We start from the raw sequence: 15,812 nt of genomic DNA, 5'->3' as shown, positions 1-15,812 counted from the left end.
ATTATATTTTTGGGTCGAATTATATTTCCAAGTGGGGGAACGTAGTCTTGAAGTTTGGTGTTTTCTAAGGCACTAAAGATAATTGCTTGGGACTTTAAAGGAAATTGCACTCTCGACGCTGCCAAAAAGTATGACTGTGATGCGTTTATTTGACTTTGATGGTTTTGTATGGTAGAACTGTTGTGGGATTCCATGTTTGAATTCATTTCGATAAACGTTAAGTGAAAAGTAAGTCCGACCCTGTACACCTGCTAAAACAGGTATTTCGGTCTTTACTAAAAGCGGTTATTTTGCTGGTAAAACTGGATTTGTGTATTGACAACAATAACAAATAATTGCAATTTGCTGACTTTAATGCTAATTTTACTGGATATTATGTAAAGAGTTTGTACACTTACAGTTTATTTCAATATATCACTGAGATTCACAATTTATAACTTATATTAAGCTTTGTTAATATTAAAAATATTCCGCTGGTGTAACTAACCTTCTTGCTCTGACAATTTGTATTTCTATTTGTATTTGTATTTCACCTTGTATTTCTATTGGACCATGATTATTCATAAAATCATCCCGTATTTGTTTATTGGATAAATACATACATATGCGATTATTAGATAATCTAGAAGAGAAGATTATATTTTTGGGTCGAATTATATTTCCAAGTGGGGGAACGTAGTCTTGAAGTTTGGTGTTTTCTAAGGCACTAAAGATAATTGCTTGGGACTTTAAAGGAAATTGCACTCTCGACGCTGCCAAAAAGTATGACTGTGATGCGTTTATTTGACTTTGATGGTTTTGTATGGTAGAACTGTTGTGGGATTCCATGTTTGAATTCATTTCGATAAACGTTAAGTGAAAAGTAAGTCCGACCCTGTACACCTGCTAAAACAGGTATTTCGGTCTTTACTAAAAGCGGTTATTTTGCTGGTAAAACTGGATTTGTGTATTGACAACAATAACAAATAATTGCAATTTGCTGACTTTAATGCTAATTTTACTGGATATTATGTAAAGAGTTTGTACACTTACAGTTTATTTCAATATATCACTGAGATTCACAATTTATAACTTATATTAAGCTTTGTTAATATTAAAAATATTCAGAGCCCACATTGAATACAACATTATATTTATCGATCCAGGATCGGTGTTTTCTAATTATGTTTTTGTTTACCTTGTTTCCAAATACTATTAGGGAAGTCATAATAAAACTTTTCCTACAATATAAATTAAAAAAAGTGATATATAGTATAAAAGAAAATTTAAACAAAAGTGGATTTATTTGGTTTTGCTTGGAATTACTGGGTTTATTTCATTTTGCTCACTTAGCAAGGATTAACAAAAGTACTATTTTTATTACTAATACATAAATCAAAAGCATATGGCGTTTAGTAGAATAACAGCACATCCAATAGTGCATTTAAAAATGAAGTGCAAACTCTTCTTCTAGACAGTCACACTCATTTCTTAGCCCTTCTTGTTCCTGAGGTACTTCCTTAGTATGTTCAACTTTATTATTTTCACATAAAAGATTCGTGTACCACAAAAAAGTCACTTTTCCACTCCTTTCCAAATTGTTTTCCCCTAAGTTGTTGAACACTTTTTGGTAGAATGGCAATTCGCAGGTTGACTTCGGATAGCAAAATTTTTTTTAAAGACTACCTTTTTGTAAATTGCGCGCCTGTTCAGTTCAGATTGGGCTTCAAATCGATAATGCTAAAAGCATGAAATAAAAATTTTAATTTGTTTAGTTTTTTGAATCTGTACCTTTTCCAAACAGATTCTGTTTATGTCTGATATTCCAACAATCTTGTTAAGCCAATTTGGCAGAGGCGAATCAATCAACGGAAAAATATCTGACCACCCATATTACATCGTCGCATCTCTAATAACTCCCTAGTACCATCTATTGGTCGAATGAAATATTTGCATAAGAAGATAAAGTAAAAAACGCGTATTTTTGTATTTATTTGGTTTTGAACAAAAAGTAGATTTATTCGGTTTTGCATAAAAATATTAATATCACCATTAAAATTCAGTAGGATTTATTCGTTTTTGCACATATATTATATTTTTATAATATATGGTGTAATTTAACAAAATGAACCTATATTGGCCGCTAACGAAATTTTCGTAAAAAGTGAATTTATTCGGTTTTGCTTGAAACCCTTTCAATTCTGTTAGATCTAGTCATACTGTGATTAAATTTGATACTTCATTTCAGTGCATGGTTCAATCATGGTACTTGGCATGTGATTTCCACTTCTTCTTGTTAGCATTGGTATTAATATATATTCTACATAAAAGTACCAGATGTGGTATACTAGTGACCATTTTGTGTATGTTAGCTACAATATACACAACATTTAGTATAATATATGTTTACCAACGACCAGCGTTTCTACGGTTCTTGCCCAAATTTCTAGAAAATCCGAAAGGAAGTTACGATTACAATTTATCGTATATCAAGAGTTATACAAGAGGATTACCGTATTTTATAGGAATAATTGCTGGTTATATTTATATTAAATACAAGACTAAGGATTATGAAATATCGCAGGTATGTATAATATAATCATTATTATCATCATCATTATCCTCATCATCAACATCATCATCCAGATTTAGCCATATGGCTTACACTCCCTCTAAGGGGAAAATTGACTTATCCCAGATACCTACGGTATCAAAAGGATTAGAAATTCAGGACATGGAAGAACAAAGTGGTTTTCGCGCCGGTAGATCGTGCGCAGATAACATATTCGTGATGCAACAAATAATAGAGAAAAGAAGAGCAAGGAATCTGTCTACTCACCTAACATTTATTGATCTGGAAATAGCCTACGACACGGTAACTTTAAAGAAACTCTTTAAAGTTTTGACCATGATAGGCATAAGCGAAGCATACATATGTGCGAGCAATTCAAAATATGTATCAAAATCCGAAAAGCTGTATTAAACAGGGAAAATCTATGTCGAAACCATTCCCTGTTACAAAAGGTTTAAGGCAAGGGTGCTGCTTATCGCCAACACTATTTAAAATATACATCCAGAAAGCTCTGGAGCAATGAAGGAAAACATTTGCTGGTATGGGAATAATGATTGAAGAAAACTGCTTAACAACTTTGTTTTTTGCTGATGACCAAGTAATTCTTGCCAACGATGAACATGATATGGATTATATGCTAAGAAAGTTACAGATCGAATATGAAAAATGGGGCCTATGTATGAACATGGAGAAAACGGAATATTTGAAAATAGGAGAGGAAACCGAAGATCCGGAATTAGATTTAAGAAATATAAGGAAATGTAAGGAATATAGATATTTAGGAAGCATAATATCAGAAGAAGGAACTACAAAAAGAGACATACAGCATAGGATACAGTAAGGAAGAAAAGCAACTCGTATTTTAAATGGTCTATTATTATGTAACATGGTGAAGCTGAACACAAATTTAACAATCTACAGAACAATTGTGGAACCTATTATAACTTATGGAGCAGAGTGTTGGCAACTCACAGGAAAGGAAAGAAAAAACATAGAAGTAGCGGAAATGTATTACTTACGCAGAGCATGCAGAGTATCTAGATTAGAACACGTACCAAATGAGGAAATAAGACGACGGACAAAGAGTTTATATTCCACGGTTGACCATATAGAAACAAAGAAATTGCTATGGTATGGTCATGTTATGAGGATGTCAGAAGAAAGATGGCCAAAAAGAGCATTAAATTACACACACATAAATAGAAGAAGAAGAGGAAGGCCTACAGAAACATGGAAGAAAGGCATAGAACAGTCTATGGCAGATAAAACTATTGACGAAAACGAATGGGTGGATAGAAAACGATGGCGAGCAAAATGTGGGATGCGGAGGAGACCGTAGGAACCCCACTACTTTATCAAAAGGATTGAGCTCTGGTGGGACTCTTTCCGTGTTATCAAGCCCTAGGTGACTTGGTATGCTGCAGTATCTCCCAGAAATGTTCGTACACATCTGGCCGTCGCGAGTAGTACAGCTTTCTACAGTACGCAGTAGTACAGCTTTTTCTTATAATAATAAAGATGTTCATTTAGACCCAGCTTTTTTATGTTTTCGAGGAGGTTCTTCGAAATGACTCCAGTAGTAGACATAATAATAGGTATAGTCTGGGTACTTTGCATTCTCCATTGTCTTCGTATTGGTATCGTATATTGTTGTAAGGTATCGCCACATCAATTAGTGTTATTTGTCTTGCTAATTTATTAACTAGTACGAGATCTGGTCTATTATGTGCCACTGTTTGATCTGTGAGTAAGTACAGTGCGGTCCCAGTATAGCTTGTAGTTGTCAGTCTCAAGCATACTCTGAGGGACGTATTGATACTATGGGAGATGGTCCGTCTGTAGAAGTCCCAGCTTGATAGCTATCTCCTGATGAAGGATCTTTCCTACTGAGTCATGCCGTTCCTTGTATTCAGTTGCAGCAAATCTTACAGCCCCCTGTAAGATGTTGGATGGTTTCTTGGGTTTGTCATCCATATCAGCATCTGTCGTTCTGGATCTGAGGGTCTTATAAGCCTTCTTCCTCCTAAATATTCGGTAATGTCGTTCGTTCTACTGCACTTTCAGGGTGGTGTTTTTGTGCTTTTGTGAGATCTGTTCGTACTTTTCGCTGAAGATTTTCTATATCCGTTTCTGTCCACTTAACAATACCAAATAATTAGCTAAGCTCGGAACAAGCGTAGGTGTTTAGTGTCTTAAACAAAATTTTACTGTTAAGCTGTGAACGAAACAGCTGTTTTACCCTTCGTATAAACTCAGTAGTTATCTCAGTTTTTATTTGTTATTGTAAATTTTCCGCGCTTGCTTTACTCCAAGATATTTGTACTAATCGTTTTCGCCCATGGCCTCGATGTTCTGGCCATTTTGCATATCGAATCAACTGGGCTGAACCTTTCCTCTGACTATATTCAAAACACGGCACTTGTCTAGGCCGAACTGCATACTAATATCATTAGAGAATGTTTTTACAGTTTTTAGCATCTGCTCTACTCTAAATTCACAATCAAGATGCAGTAGAAATAGACAAAACAGGACACGTTAAATGTTACAAAGGAGCACTCCCGAATCATAATTTACAATGTATAAACTTTGTAAATCATAAGTTGGGGTTAACAATGTACATACATTGTAAATTATGATTTGGGAGTGCTTCTAGTAATATTTAACGTGTCTTGGTTTGTTAATTGTTACTGCATCTTGATTGTGAATTTAGAGTAGGTGTTCTCGAGTGGAAGCCATTCATGTCAAATCATCCATATACAACAGATGATTGAGCTTCGCTACCACAGTATTATTGTTTTTAATGCTAAAACCTGAGTTAGTGGAGTTTAATAGCTGGGAAAGGGGGTTCAAAGCTAAACAGAAACACAATGGACTCAACGAGTCTCCTTGAAACAGGCCCCGGTTGATTGCGATATTTTCCGTTTCGATATTGTTTTCACCAGGTATTTGGAGGTGATATAATTATTTATACAGGGTGTACAAAAAAATGTTTTAATTAAATTTTTTGAAAAAAAAAGAAGAATGTATGTAATTTATTTAATTCAAAATACATTTTACTGTTAACCGAAAACTAAAAAATGTTTCAGCTGGGCATCATTACAGTTGCTTTCCTGATGAGAACAAAAGAGTTCGAAATGGTCCATAGAAAGATGGTAATGATCTCTGAATCGAAATTAAATATAATGCCTTTTATCTACCCACGGTTTTACTCACGTATCGAGTACTAGGAAGCAGATTTGTTGATCTTTACCTCGGTGAATTGATATGTTGTGGAGTGCAACTATGTAGACTCCCCATGTCTATACATTCATAACCCTTTTCTTTGCAATTTTTAGAAGGATGGGAATAGGTATAAGAGAGAATCTGTTTCCGAACTAAGAAATCCAAAGATTTATTATTTTAAAACATTTATTTGTTTGAAAATGGAGTCTTTTGGGTTTCGACATTTTGTTAAAAAATGTTTATTTCACAAATAAACATTGCTTTTCGATTAAATTCAATGTTCAAGCCAGCTCCCGCCAGCCACCTGCCTCTTGGAACTTTGAACATTTAATTTAAGCGAAAAGCAATGTTTATTTGTGAAATAAACTTTGGTTTCTGATTTGTGAAAGCAGTAAATTGTATTTTGAATTAAATAAATTACATACATTCTCCTTTTTTTGCCAAATAATTTAATTTAATAAAATTTTTTTGGACAACCTGTATAAATAATTATGTAAATGTTTATATTACTGAATAGAGAATTGAAGAACCTTTCAAATGAGCTAGCACACGATCCCTATTCTTATTTAAAAAATCATCGATAACGCCATCACGCCCAGATGGATGACGTCACTAATATACCATATATGCCACAATATCATAACTTAAAAACAAAAATCGAGCTGTTTCGGGATTTTTCCTTAAAGTCGCCTCTTTACGAAATAACGAATTTTTTCCTTTCATTTGCACCCTACTGTATATCGTATATGTGGACTTCTCTGACCGTTGCGTTGTTTATGTTTTAAAATTTGCAGATGTGAATAGACAAACAGACAATATTATTAGTTTCTGGTCTTAGTCAGCTAGCGTTCAGATTTTGTATGGTAATGACGGAATGTAACGATTGATCCTTTATCGTGATTTTCATTATAAAAAACCCTTAACTCTGAGATGAGCTATTATTAGTAGCACACATAAGTGTTCGGTTATCCAATATATGTATGTAATGATTCGTCACCTATCACATCACCCCTCGTGGCGCTTATTCACTTTCATAATCTGGTCCCCCTACGAGGCGCTTGTCTTTTTATAAAAATTATTTAGTTATTAAAATTAAAACAAATGTTATTTGACTTCGGAGTCCTTCTCTGAAAAAATAACCTTCTTCATATATTAGAATATTTGGAAATCTAGTATTTAAGCTAATAATTATTGTATTTCATGGTTTGTTCGAAGCTTATCTTTATACTATTGTTAATTTTGAGCTTGGTTTCTTATTTTCAGGGGCGCTATTACGGTATCCTGGTAATTGCTTCCAGTTTGATAGCTATACTTATATTTTCTGGTAAAGTATTGTACAATCCATACCACAAATATAATGTCTTGGAAGCGTCGATATACGGATCAGTTCATAGATTACTATGGGCCGTTGGAAATTTAGCATTTTTATACGGAATAAGCTTTGGACCAGAAGGACTTCTGTATAAATTTTTTTCATGGACAATTTTTGTACCTCTAAGCAAGCTCACATATGGAGCATTTCTAGTACAAATTTCCTTTCAAATAAGAGATATAGGACTATCAGTAAATCCAAAGAAGTTTGATGTTTTTAATGTGGTATGTATAAATAAATAATATAACAAAACGTGTTAAATAACAAAGTTTTGTGACTTGTTACAGAATTTTAAATAAAAAAGTTTTAAAACACAGTGTTGTATAACATTTTTCTGGTTATATAGCATGTTTTATGTTATCCAACAGATGTCGGTAAACATCAAAGAAAGTTATAAAACATTGTTGTAAAACCTCACCGCGACTGATCTACACTTAAAAAAATAATACTGAAACATTTTTCTGGCATAGTACACGAGCAGCAACCATTGGACTCATATCGCCTTGTTCGTTCTTGAGTATATAGTGAATTTGTAGAAACCACCTTGTGGAACCTTAAAAGCAAATCGGTGCAAATCAGCGCCAAATTTGACATAAGTAATATGCTCTACACAGCAGAGTGTTTAGACATACAACCTGGAACATTCACTAGTTCGTTCACTACACAGAAGCACACTGCTTCATCAGCTAGTCCAACAGGAACTCAATCATACAATAATACTGAGCCTTTCTCCATTCCGTCCACTACACCTACATCCGTTACTTCGCCAGCTACACTTATTCAAGCAGACACTGACACTCAATCATGCACAGGTGCAGAAGATAATACTGAGGAATTAAATTTTACAGAAATGTTACTGTCTCTCTGAAACAATGAATAAAAAGTTTAAAAAATATACTTCAATTGATTCTGTCTCTTGAACAGTCAATGAAAGCGTCACAAACTTCTGGCACAATATTCGAAATACTTTGCTCAGAAAATTTAAATAAATAGGTACTTTGGTAGGAATCTCCACTTGCGAAGAATCTTATCAGAACTGGACTCTTTCTCTTACTGGAATTACATATCGAAATGTGTCTTTTCTGCCTATTTTATGGCCGATTTAATTTATGAGAAATTCAAAATCAGAACTTTTCATTCATAAGAAGTTTTTAAAACTGCCATCACATTTAATGTCTCATGTCGATGGCTATATGTCGTCCCTTTTCAGATCAGCTAAAAGAGCTGTACCACCATATTTTGCTCGAGCTGCTAATGAATGCCGCAACCAAAATCTCGGTGTCGCTTGCTCGATACTACACAAGCTGCTGCTGCTATGATGGCATCCTCTACGTATGACGCCATTTTATATACTGCCTAACCTACCAGCTATCCAACTAAAATGCCGCAAAATATGCGCATTTTGTTGTTTCGTTTTTTGTTATATAGTCGGGATGCTTATGCTATATTATAACAAGTTACATAACTTTGTTTTACAACTTTGTTATTAACATGTTTTGTTACTTAGTCTTGACCCGGCTTTTTTACATAATAATATATTAATTTTTTTTTAATATATCAGACGTTTTCATGAGTTTGAATCTGTAGATGCCTACATACTTCCGAAGCAAATACAATAGCTACAATCTTCCTTGCGGTGGAATAGTCCATTTATGTATAATATTTCTATAAAAACGTTAAAACCTGTTAAACGCCGTAAACAACGACTGTATTGCATGGGGTTTAGCAATGAACGCAAAGAAATCAAAATGGATGGTGGCCGGAAAAATTACCTATTTAAATTAGATATCTGGGTAACTGGATTGACTGCAGGGTTGAAAGTGATGCTGAAATTTCGACCAAAATAGAACTTGCACGAAAAAGCTCTATTAGCTCGTTCTATATCGTGCGGTAGAACTCTGTCATTGACCACACGTCTACAAGTATTGAACTGCTACGTCTGGTCCGTTTTGTTCTATGGATATGAAACCTGGGCAACAAAAATAAAAAATCTTAACAAATTAGAAGCCTTCAAGTCGTGGTGTTACCGTAGCATGTTTAAAATACAAAGGAAGGAACACATATTATCTAACGAACGTGTGCTAGAGGCCATGCACAAAAAGCGAGAATTGATCAACATCTGAAAAATAAGAAATGTTCAATAGTTCTGTCATATAATCATTATCATCATCATCCTCCTTCAGCCCTTTGCGTCCACTGCTGGACATAGGCCTCCCTCATTTTTGTCCATTGTGCTCTATTTTGTGCACTTTGCATCCAATTTCTAGACATTTTCTTGAGATCGTCAGTCCAACGAGTAGGTGGTCTTCCTCTACTTCTTTTGTCTAATCTCGGCCTCCACTCAAGTAATCTCTTCGTCCATCTCCCATCACTGATTCGGGCGACGTGTCCATCCCAGTTCCATTTCAGGGTGGCAACTCGGGAAATTACATCGGTAACTCCTGTTCTTCGTCTTAAGTCTTCATTTCTAACTCGGCCACGAAGCGATATACTCCGCATTTACCTTTCCATTTTCCTCTGGGCTATTTGCAGCATTTTAGAAGTTGTAGCTGTCAATGTCCAAGTTTCGGCAGCATAAGTCATCACAGGCAACACACATTGGTCAAATGTTTTTTACGTGTTAAAGAAATTGGTATATCGCCTTTAAAGATGTCTTCGAGTTTTCCATAGGCTGCCCATACTAGGTTTATTCTTCTTCGTAGTTCGCATGTTTGGTTGTCTCTTGTAATCTTTATTTCGTGTCCAAGGTATATGTATTTTTTCACTAGCTCTACTTCGTTGATGTCATATAATAAGATGACCTAAATATCGCTTACTCCGGTTGGTCATTCAGGACAAAATCGAAAAAAAAACGCTGGGTCGGAAGAAATCTGTCCTGGCTGCTTAACAGTAGACAATGGGCAGATCGAACGGTCAAGGAATTCTTTCATATAGCTGCCGACCGGAAACACTTCATCAGTTTGTTAATACGACGATAACCAACGCCAGAAAACGAGCACGGCACACAAAGAAGAAGACATTTCTGTACAAACGAAAATGAAAACAAAATGGAATAAGCCGTTAAAAATTTGGGAAAAATCATTAAATAATTAACAGCAAGACGTTGGAAGGGTAAACACGTATACGTTATACACAGCATTCTTGAAGACAAAATAATAACAAAATACATGATACTAAGATCTGCACTCGTATAGACCATACGAAAGTCATATATCTAATAAAAGTAACAGGTCAACCAGAAGAGTATATTCATCAGAAATGGGTTTGAGGATGATATCTAAGGAAACACGAGATGGTAGAGGAATAAAATCGAAAACTTTCGATAATTTTAACCCAATTTAGTACTGAAGGAATAGCAGATTTAATGTATTAAGGTTGCTATTATAAATCCTTCTTCCTCTTCCTATTTGTAAGCAATTATGCTTGTTCACTGGCGGATTGATACCTACATGGAAGGTTGTGTCCGATCTTCTTCTGCCGATTGGTGGTTTATCTTTTGCTATTTTGACCACACGGGTCTCCCCCATTCTGCTTATGTGGTTATTCCATTCTTTTGTTCTATCTAATGTCCATTCATTTACACACGTCATACATTACATTATCATCTAATGTCTTCACTCCTCTTTCGATCTCTCAGCGTATTTCTTTTAATTCTTCTCATTACTCTCATCTCTGTATTTCCAGTAGCCTTTCTGTCGTGGCTATGTCGGGTCTTGTTTCTGATGCATATGTCATTATTGGTCTTACAATGGTTATATAAATTCTTGACCTCATCTCACTGTTAATATGTACTGTTTCTCCATATAGTGTTATTAAGGATCCTGCCAGTTTATTTGCTTTTTGTACTTGATCTCCCAATTCTTTGTCGAAGTCTCCATAGCTGCACACTGGGCAGTGTGATTCTAAGATATTTTGTATTTCTCTTAGTAGAACAAGTTCGCTTATTCTTTATTCTTCCTGTATTTTATTTGTCTTCTTCTTCTTAAAGTTCCGCTCCTATCGGAGATTGGAAATCATTCTGGCAATTATAATTTTGTTGGTTACGGAATAGTTCAATTGAGCTGCATCCAAACCATTCACGGAGATTGCGTAGCCACGAGATTTTACGTCTTCCTACGCTTCTTCTGCCTTTGATTTTGCCCTGCATTATATTCCTTAATAGTTCGTATTTTTCACATTTCATGATGTGCCCCAAGTATTCCAACTTTCTGATTTTTATGGAATTTAAAACTTCGCATTGTTTTCCTAGTTGTTCGAGCACTTGCGTGTTTGTTTTACGATCTGTCCATGATATTTTCAAAATACGTCTATAACACCACATTTCGAATGCTTCCAGGTTTTTAATGTTGGATTGTTTTAGTGTCCATGCCTCAACCCCATACAAAAGGGTGGAGAAAATATAACAACGAAGCATTCTTATCCGGAGCGTTATATTGATATAGCGATTACAGAAAAGTGTCCTCATTCTGTTAAAAATGGATCGTGCAATTTCAATGCGGCATCTTATTTCTTTTCTCTGATCAGTATCTTCTGTGATCCATGCTCCAAGGTATTTGTAAGAAGATATTTGCCCAATTTCTGTATTATCCAGTACTAGTCTAACTCTGATGTTTTGTGCTTTTGTAAATACCATGAACTTGGTTTTCTTCAAATTTATTTTTAGTCCATAATCGTTGCAATGTATATTTAGTTGTTGAGCAAGATGTTGCAATTCTTCCAGTGTTCTCGCTAGAAGTACGGTATCGTCAGCATATCTTATATTATTAAGTGGCTCACCGTTTATTATTAGGCCCTCATTGACTTCGGCCAACGCTAATTCTGTATTTTATTGTTTCTTGTTAATTAATGGTGTATGGTGTTAATTGTTCTGTCGTGGCTACTCCACAATATTTTGCTAACTCGTTTTGTACTCTTTACCTGCAGTTTTTCTGTTCTTCAGCTATTATACATCCGTGAAATAAAAATATTAGACTCCTAGCTTTATTTACCTTACTAAAGCATTACTTCATGCCAAAAGTCTTACGCCATGCTGAAGCACTGGATTAACCAGACTCCAATTGACCAACACCGAGAGTTCATCCCCCACACCGCAACTGACATGAATGGACTAGGTGACTAGCGTCATCTGGCAATTGAAAGATGAAGTAGTTTTCAATCCTAATAGCAATATTAATAATATTTAAAAATATTAAAACTTTACTAAAAGATTTTTAAATTGAAAACTTATTGGTCCATTTTCCTGGTGACACCTCCAAGGCTTCTACAATATGCAAGCCAAATGGATGCTGCAGTGAAGACAAAGGGAAGGAATTCTATGCAATTCACAACCCCCGTCTGCAGCTTGGTAAAGTTCTAACGGAAAATGGACCTAGTTACTCTATAGGAGTAATACTAATAAAATAAAAATGTATACCATTTTTATTCAGTTGCAATGCGAAGGCCAAACAATCTTATTTTTAATTAGAATACGGAGCGCAGTCCAGCCCTCTGAATCGACGATTTTCGACTCTTGTTGGAGTCTCATCGGAGAGAACGTAGGCCTGCTACTCCATACTCCAATTGACCAACACCGAGAGTTCATCCCCCACACCGCAACTGACATGAATGGACTAGGTGACTAGCGTCATCTGGCAATTGAAAGATGAAGTAGTTTTTAATCCTAATAGCAATATTAATAATATTAAAAATATTAAAACATTACTAAAAGATTTTTAAATTGAAAACTTATTGGTCCATTTTCCTGGTGACACCTCCAAAGCTTCTACAATATGCAAGCCAAATGGATGCTGCAGTGAAGACAAAGGGAAGGAATTCTACACTATGCAATTCACAACCCCCGTCTGCAGCTTGGTAAAGTTCTAACGGAAAATGGACCTAGTTACTATATAGGAGTAATACTAATAAAATAAAAATGTATACCATTTTTATTCAGTTGCAATGCGAAGGCAAAACAAAATCTTATTTTTCAATACGGAGCACAGTCCAGCCCTCTGAATCGACGATTTTCGACTCTTGTTGGAGTCTCATCGGAGAGAACGTAGGCCTGCTACTCCATACTCCAATTGACCAACACCGAGAGTTCATCCCCCACACCGCAACTGACATGAATTTACAAGGTGACTAGTGTCACCTAGTCCGGTGTTGGTCAATTGGAATATGGAGTAGCAGGCCTACGTTCTCTCCGATGAGACTCCAACAAGAGTCGAAAATCGTCGATTCAGAGGGCTGGACTGCGCTCCGTATTCTAATTGAAAAATAAGATTGTTTTGCCTTCGCATTGCAACTGAATAAAAATGGTATACATTTTTATTTTATTCGTGTTACTCCTATAGAGTAACTAGGTCCATTTTCCGTTGGAACTTTACCAAGCTGCAGACGGGGGTTGTGAATTGAATAGTGTAGAATTCCTTTCCTTTGTCTTCACTGCAGCATCCATTTGGCTTGCATATTGTAGCAGCCTTGGAGGTGTCACCAAGAAAATGGACCAATATGTTTTCAATTTAAAAATCTTTTAGTAATGTTTTAATATTTTTAAATATTATTAATATTGCTATTAGGATTGAAAACTACTTTATCTTTCAATTGCCAGATGACGCTAGTCACCTAGTCCATTCATGTCAGTTGCGGTGTGGGGGATGAACTCTCGGTGTTGGTCAATTGGAGTATGGAGTAGCAGGCCTACGTTCTCTCCGATGAAACTCCAACAAGAGTCGAAAATCGTCGATTCAGGGGTCTAGGACGTTTCATCGCCGCCGTTTCGATGCCGCCAGTTCGATGCCGATGCCGGCCGCTTCATCGTCAGTCAATTAATCGCTATCTGATATATTTCCGAATTTTCGACAGTTACAATTATTATTTATTTTTAGTATTAATTAGGAATTCTAGGAAATGCGAGATATGACGGCGATGAAATGGACTGGCGATGAACCGGCGGCATCGAAACTGCGGCGATGAACCGGCGGCGATGAAACGTCCCATTCCGTCGATTCAGAGGGCTGGACTGCGCTCCGTATTCTAATTGAAAAATAAGATTGTTTTGCCTTCGCATTGCAACTGAATAAAAATGTCATACATTTTTATTTTAATACCAGTTTATAGTTTACTTATTATAAATAAATTATAAATAATTTATTATTAACAAAAATCTTTTTTTATTTAGCTTGGTTTAATAATTTTGGATGCTGTGTACAGTTTTTCATTAGCATTTGTGTTATACCTTTTGGTGGAGCAGCCCTTTAAGAAAATTGCAAGGATTATACTTAATTTAGATAAACCTAAAAATAGTGAAGGGGCAAATAAATCCGTATAAAATAAAAGAAGAGGATATTTTTGAACATAATTTATTATTAAAGTATTTTATTGTTAATTTGTATATTTATAATTTAAGAAGATTATTAGATTTTTATACATTACATTATAATAATATATTGCAGTTCTTAAGATATATTACAGATTTTTATTTTACTTTCACCTACCAAAATTTACATCTTTTATATAATATTTAACAATTTTCCCCTTTTTATTCTACCGAAAGTTGGGTGCTACTATAGTATGCGGTCTACCGTCGCGTTTATAAACGGATAAAAAATAAGAAGAGCTATTATTTTAATTTTACAAATAATTATTTGTTATATCTCTATTTACTATTTTAGTTGGGAATAAGCCAATTTTGTGACTAATTCCCAATTAAAATTAAAAATTCATATGACAATGTATTAATTTGCAAAATTAAAATAATAATTCTTCTGATTTATGAGTTTTATTCACTTTGTAAAATTTTTCATTATATTGTATAGATTATGGTATTGTTTAGTCATACAGGTAGGTATACAATGTCAGCAAAATAATCTTTACAAAGTGAATAAAACGCACAAATCAGAAGAATTATTATTTTATTTTTATAAATTAATACTTTGTCATATCAATTTATTATTTTAGTTGGGTACAAGCCAAAAAATTGACTTATTTAGCACCTAAAAGATAGGGACAGGTAGAACACATACCATAGTAGCATCGAAAGTTGTTATACTGTTGTTTTTAATTTGTATACCGGTTGTTTCATTAATAGGTGTTGAACTGCACTAGAATCCACAAGATTCTTTCCAAGGATCCGGCACAGGGACAAGGGCCTGCTTAAAAGACATGATGGCACCTTTGCCCAATCTATAAAGGAACCCATAGAGCTTTTACTTCAGAACCACTTCCCAGTTACATTAATTACTGATGAGGAGACTCAGGCTGAAAACCCAGAATTACTTAAACGTCCTAGGAAAGAAGACTGGGAATTCTCTGCAATAAACATTTAAATAAAGTGGGCCATAAACCACTTTGCTCCATTTAAATCTCCAGGGGATGAAATATTCCCTGCCCTAGTACAAAAATGATTTAACATCTTATTGCCTATTCTAACAAAGATCTTTAGGACTTACTAGCATAGCACAAGGGTATATACCAAAGATTTGTAACTGTAAGGGTGGTGTACATTCACAAAATATAATAACAAGACAACTCCCTAAATAAATCTTACAGGCCGATCAGAATAATTTATGTTGACAACAATAAAAAAATCTTGGTAGAGATATTAAGGAGGGGCCATTGAAGGATCATCCTCTTAATGGCAACCAGCATGCATATCAAGAAGGAAAATCGATAGAAACAGCACTGGAC

General features: G+C 35.0%; 1 protein-coding gene across 1 annotated transcript in view; it reads left to right on the top strand.

Moving 5' to 3' along the window:
- Positions 1 to 14,568, top strand: part of LOC114331560 (nose resistant to fluoxetine protein 6-like) — a 112,052-nt gene extending 97,484 nt beyond the window's left edge. Inside the window, exons 8-10 of the mRNA XM_028281166.2 lie at positions 2,228 to 2,563; positions 7,037 to 7,369; positions 14,305 to 14,568. Coding sequence (XP_028136967.2) covers positions 2,228 to 2,563; positions 7,037 to 7,369; positions 14,305 to 14,454 — 819 coding nt within the window. The 3' untranslated portion in view covers positions 14,455 to 14,568. The remainder of the gene's footprint in view (positions 1 to 2,227; positions 2,564 to 7,036; positions 7,370 to 14,304) is intronic.
- Positions 14,569 to 15,812: the final 1,244 nt, after the last annotated feature.

This window comes from Diabrotica virgifera, chromosome 2, assembly GCF_917563875.1.
Source record: "Diabrotica virgifera virgifera chromosome 2, PGI_DIABVI_V3a".
Taxonomy (NCBI): domain Eukaryota; kingdom Metazoa; phylum Arthropoda; class Insecta; order Coleoptera; family Chrysomelidae; genus Diabrotica; species Diabrotica virgifera.
This window is presented reverse-complemented; position numbering and strand designations above follow the sequence as displayed.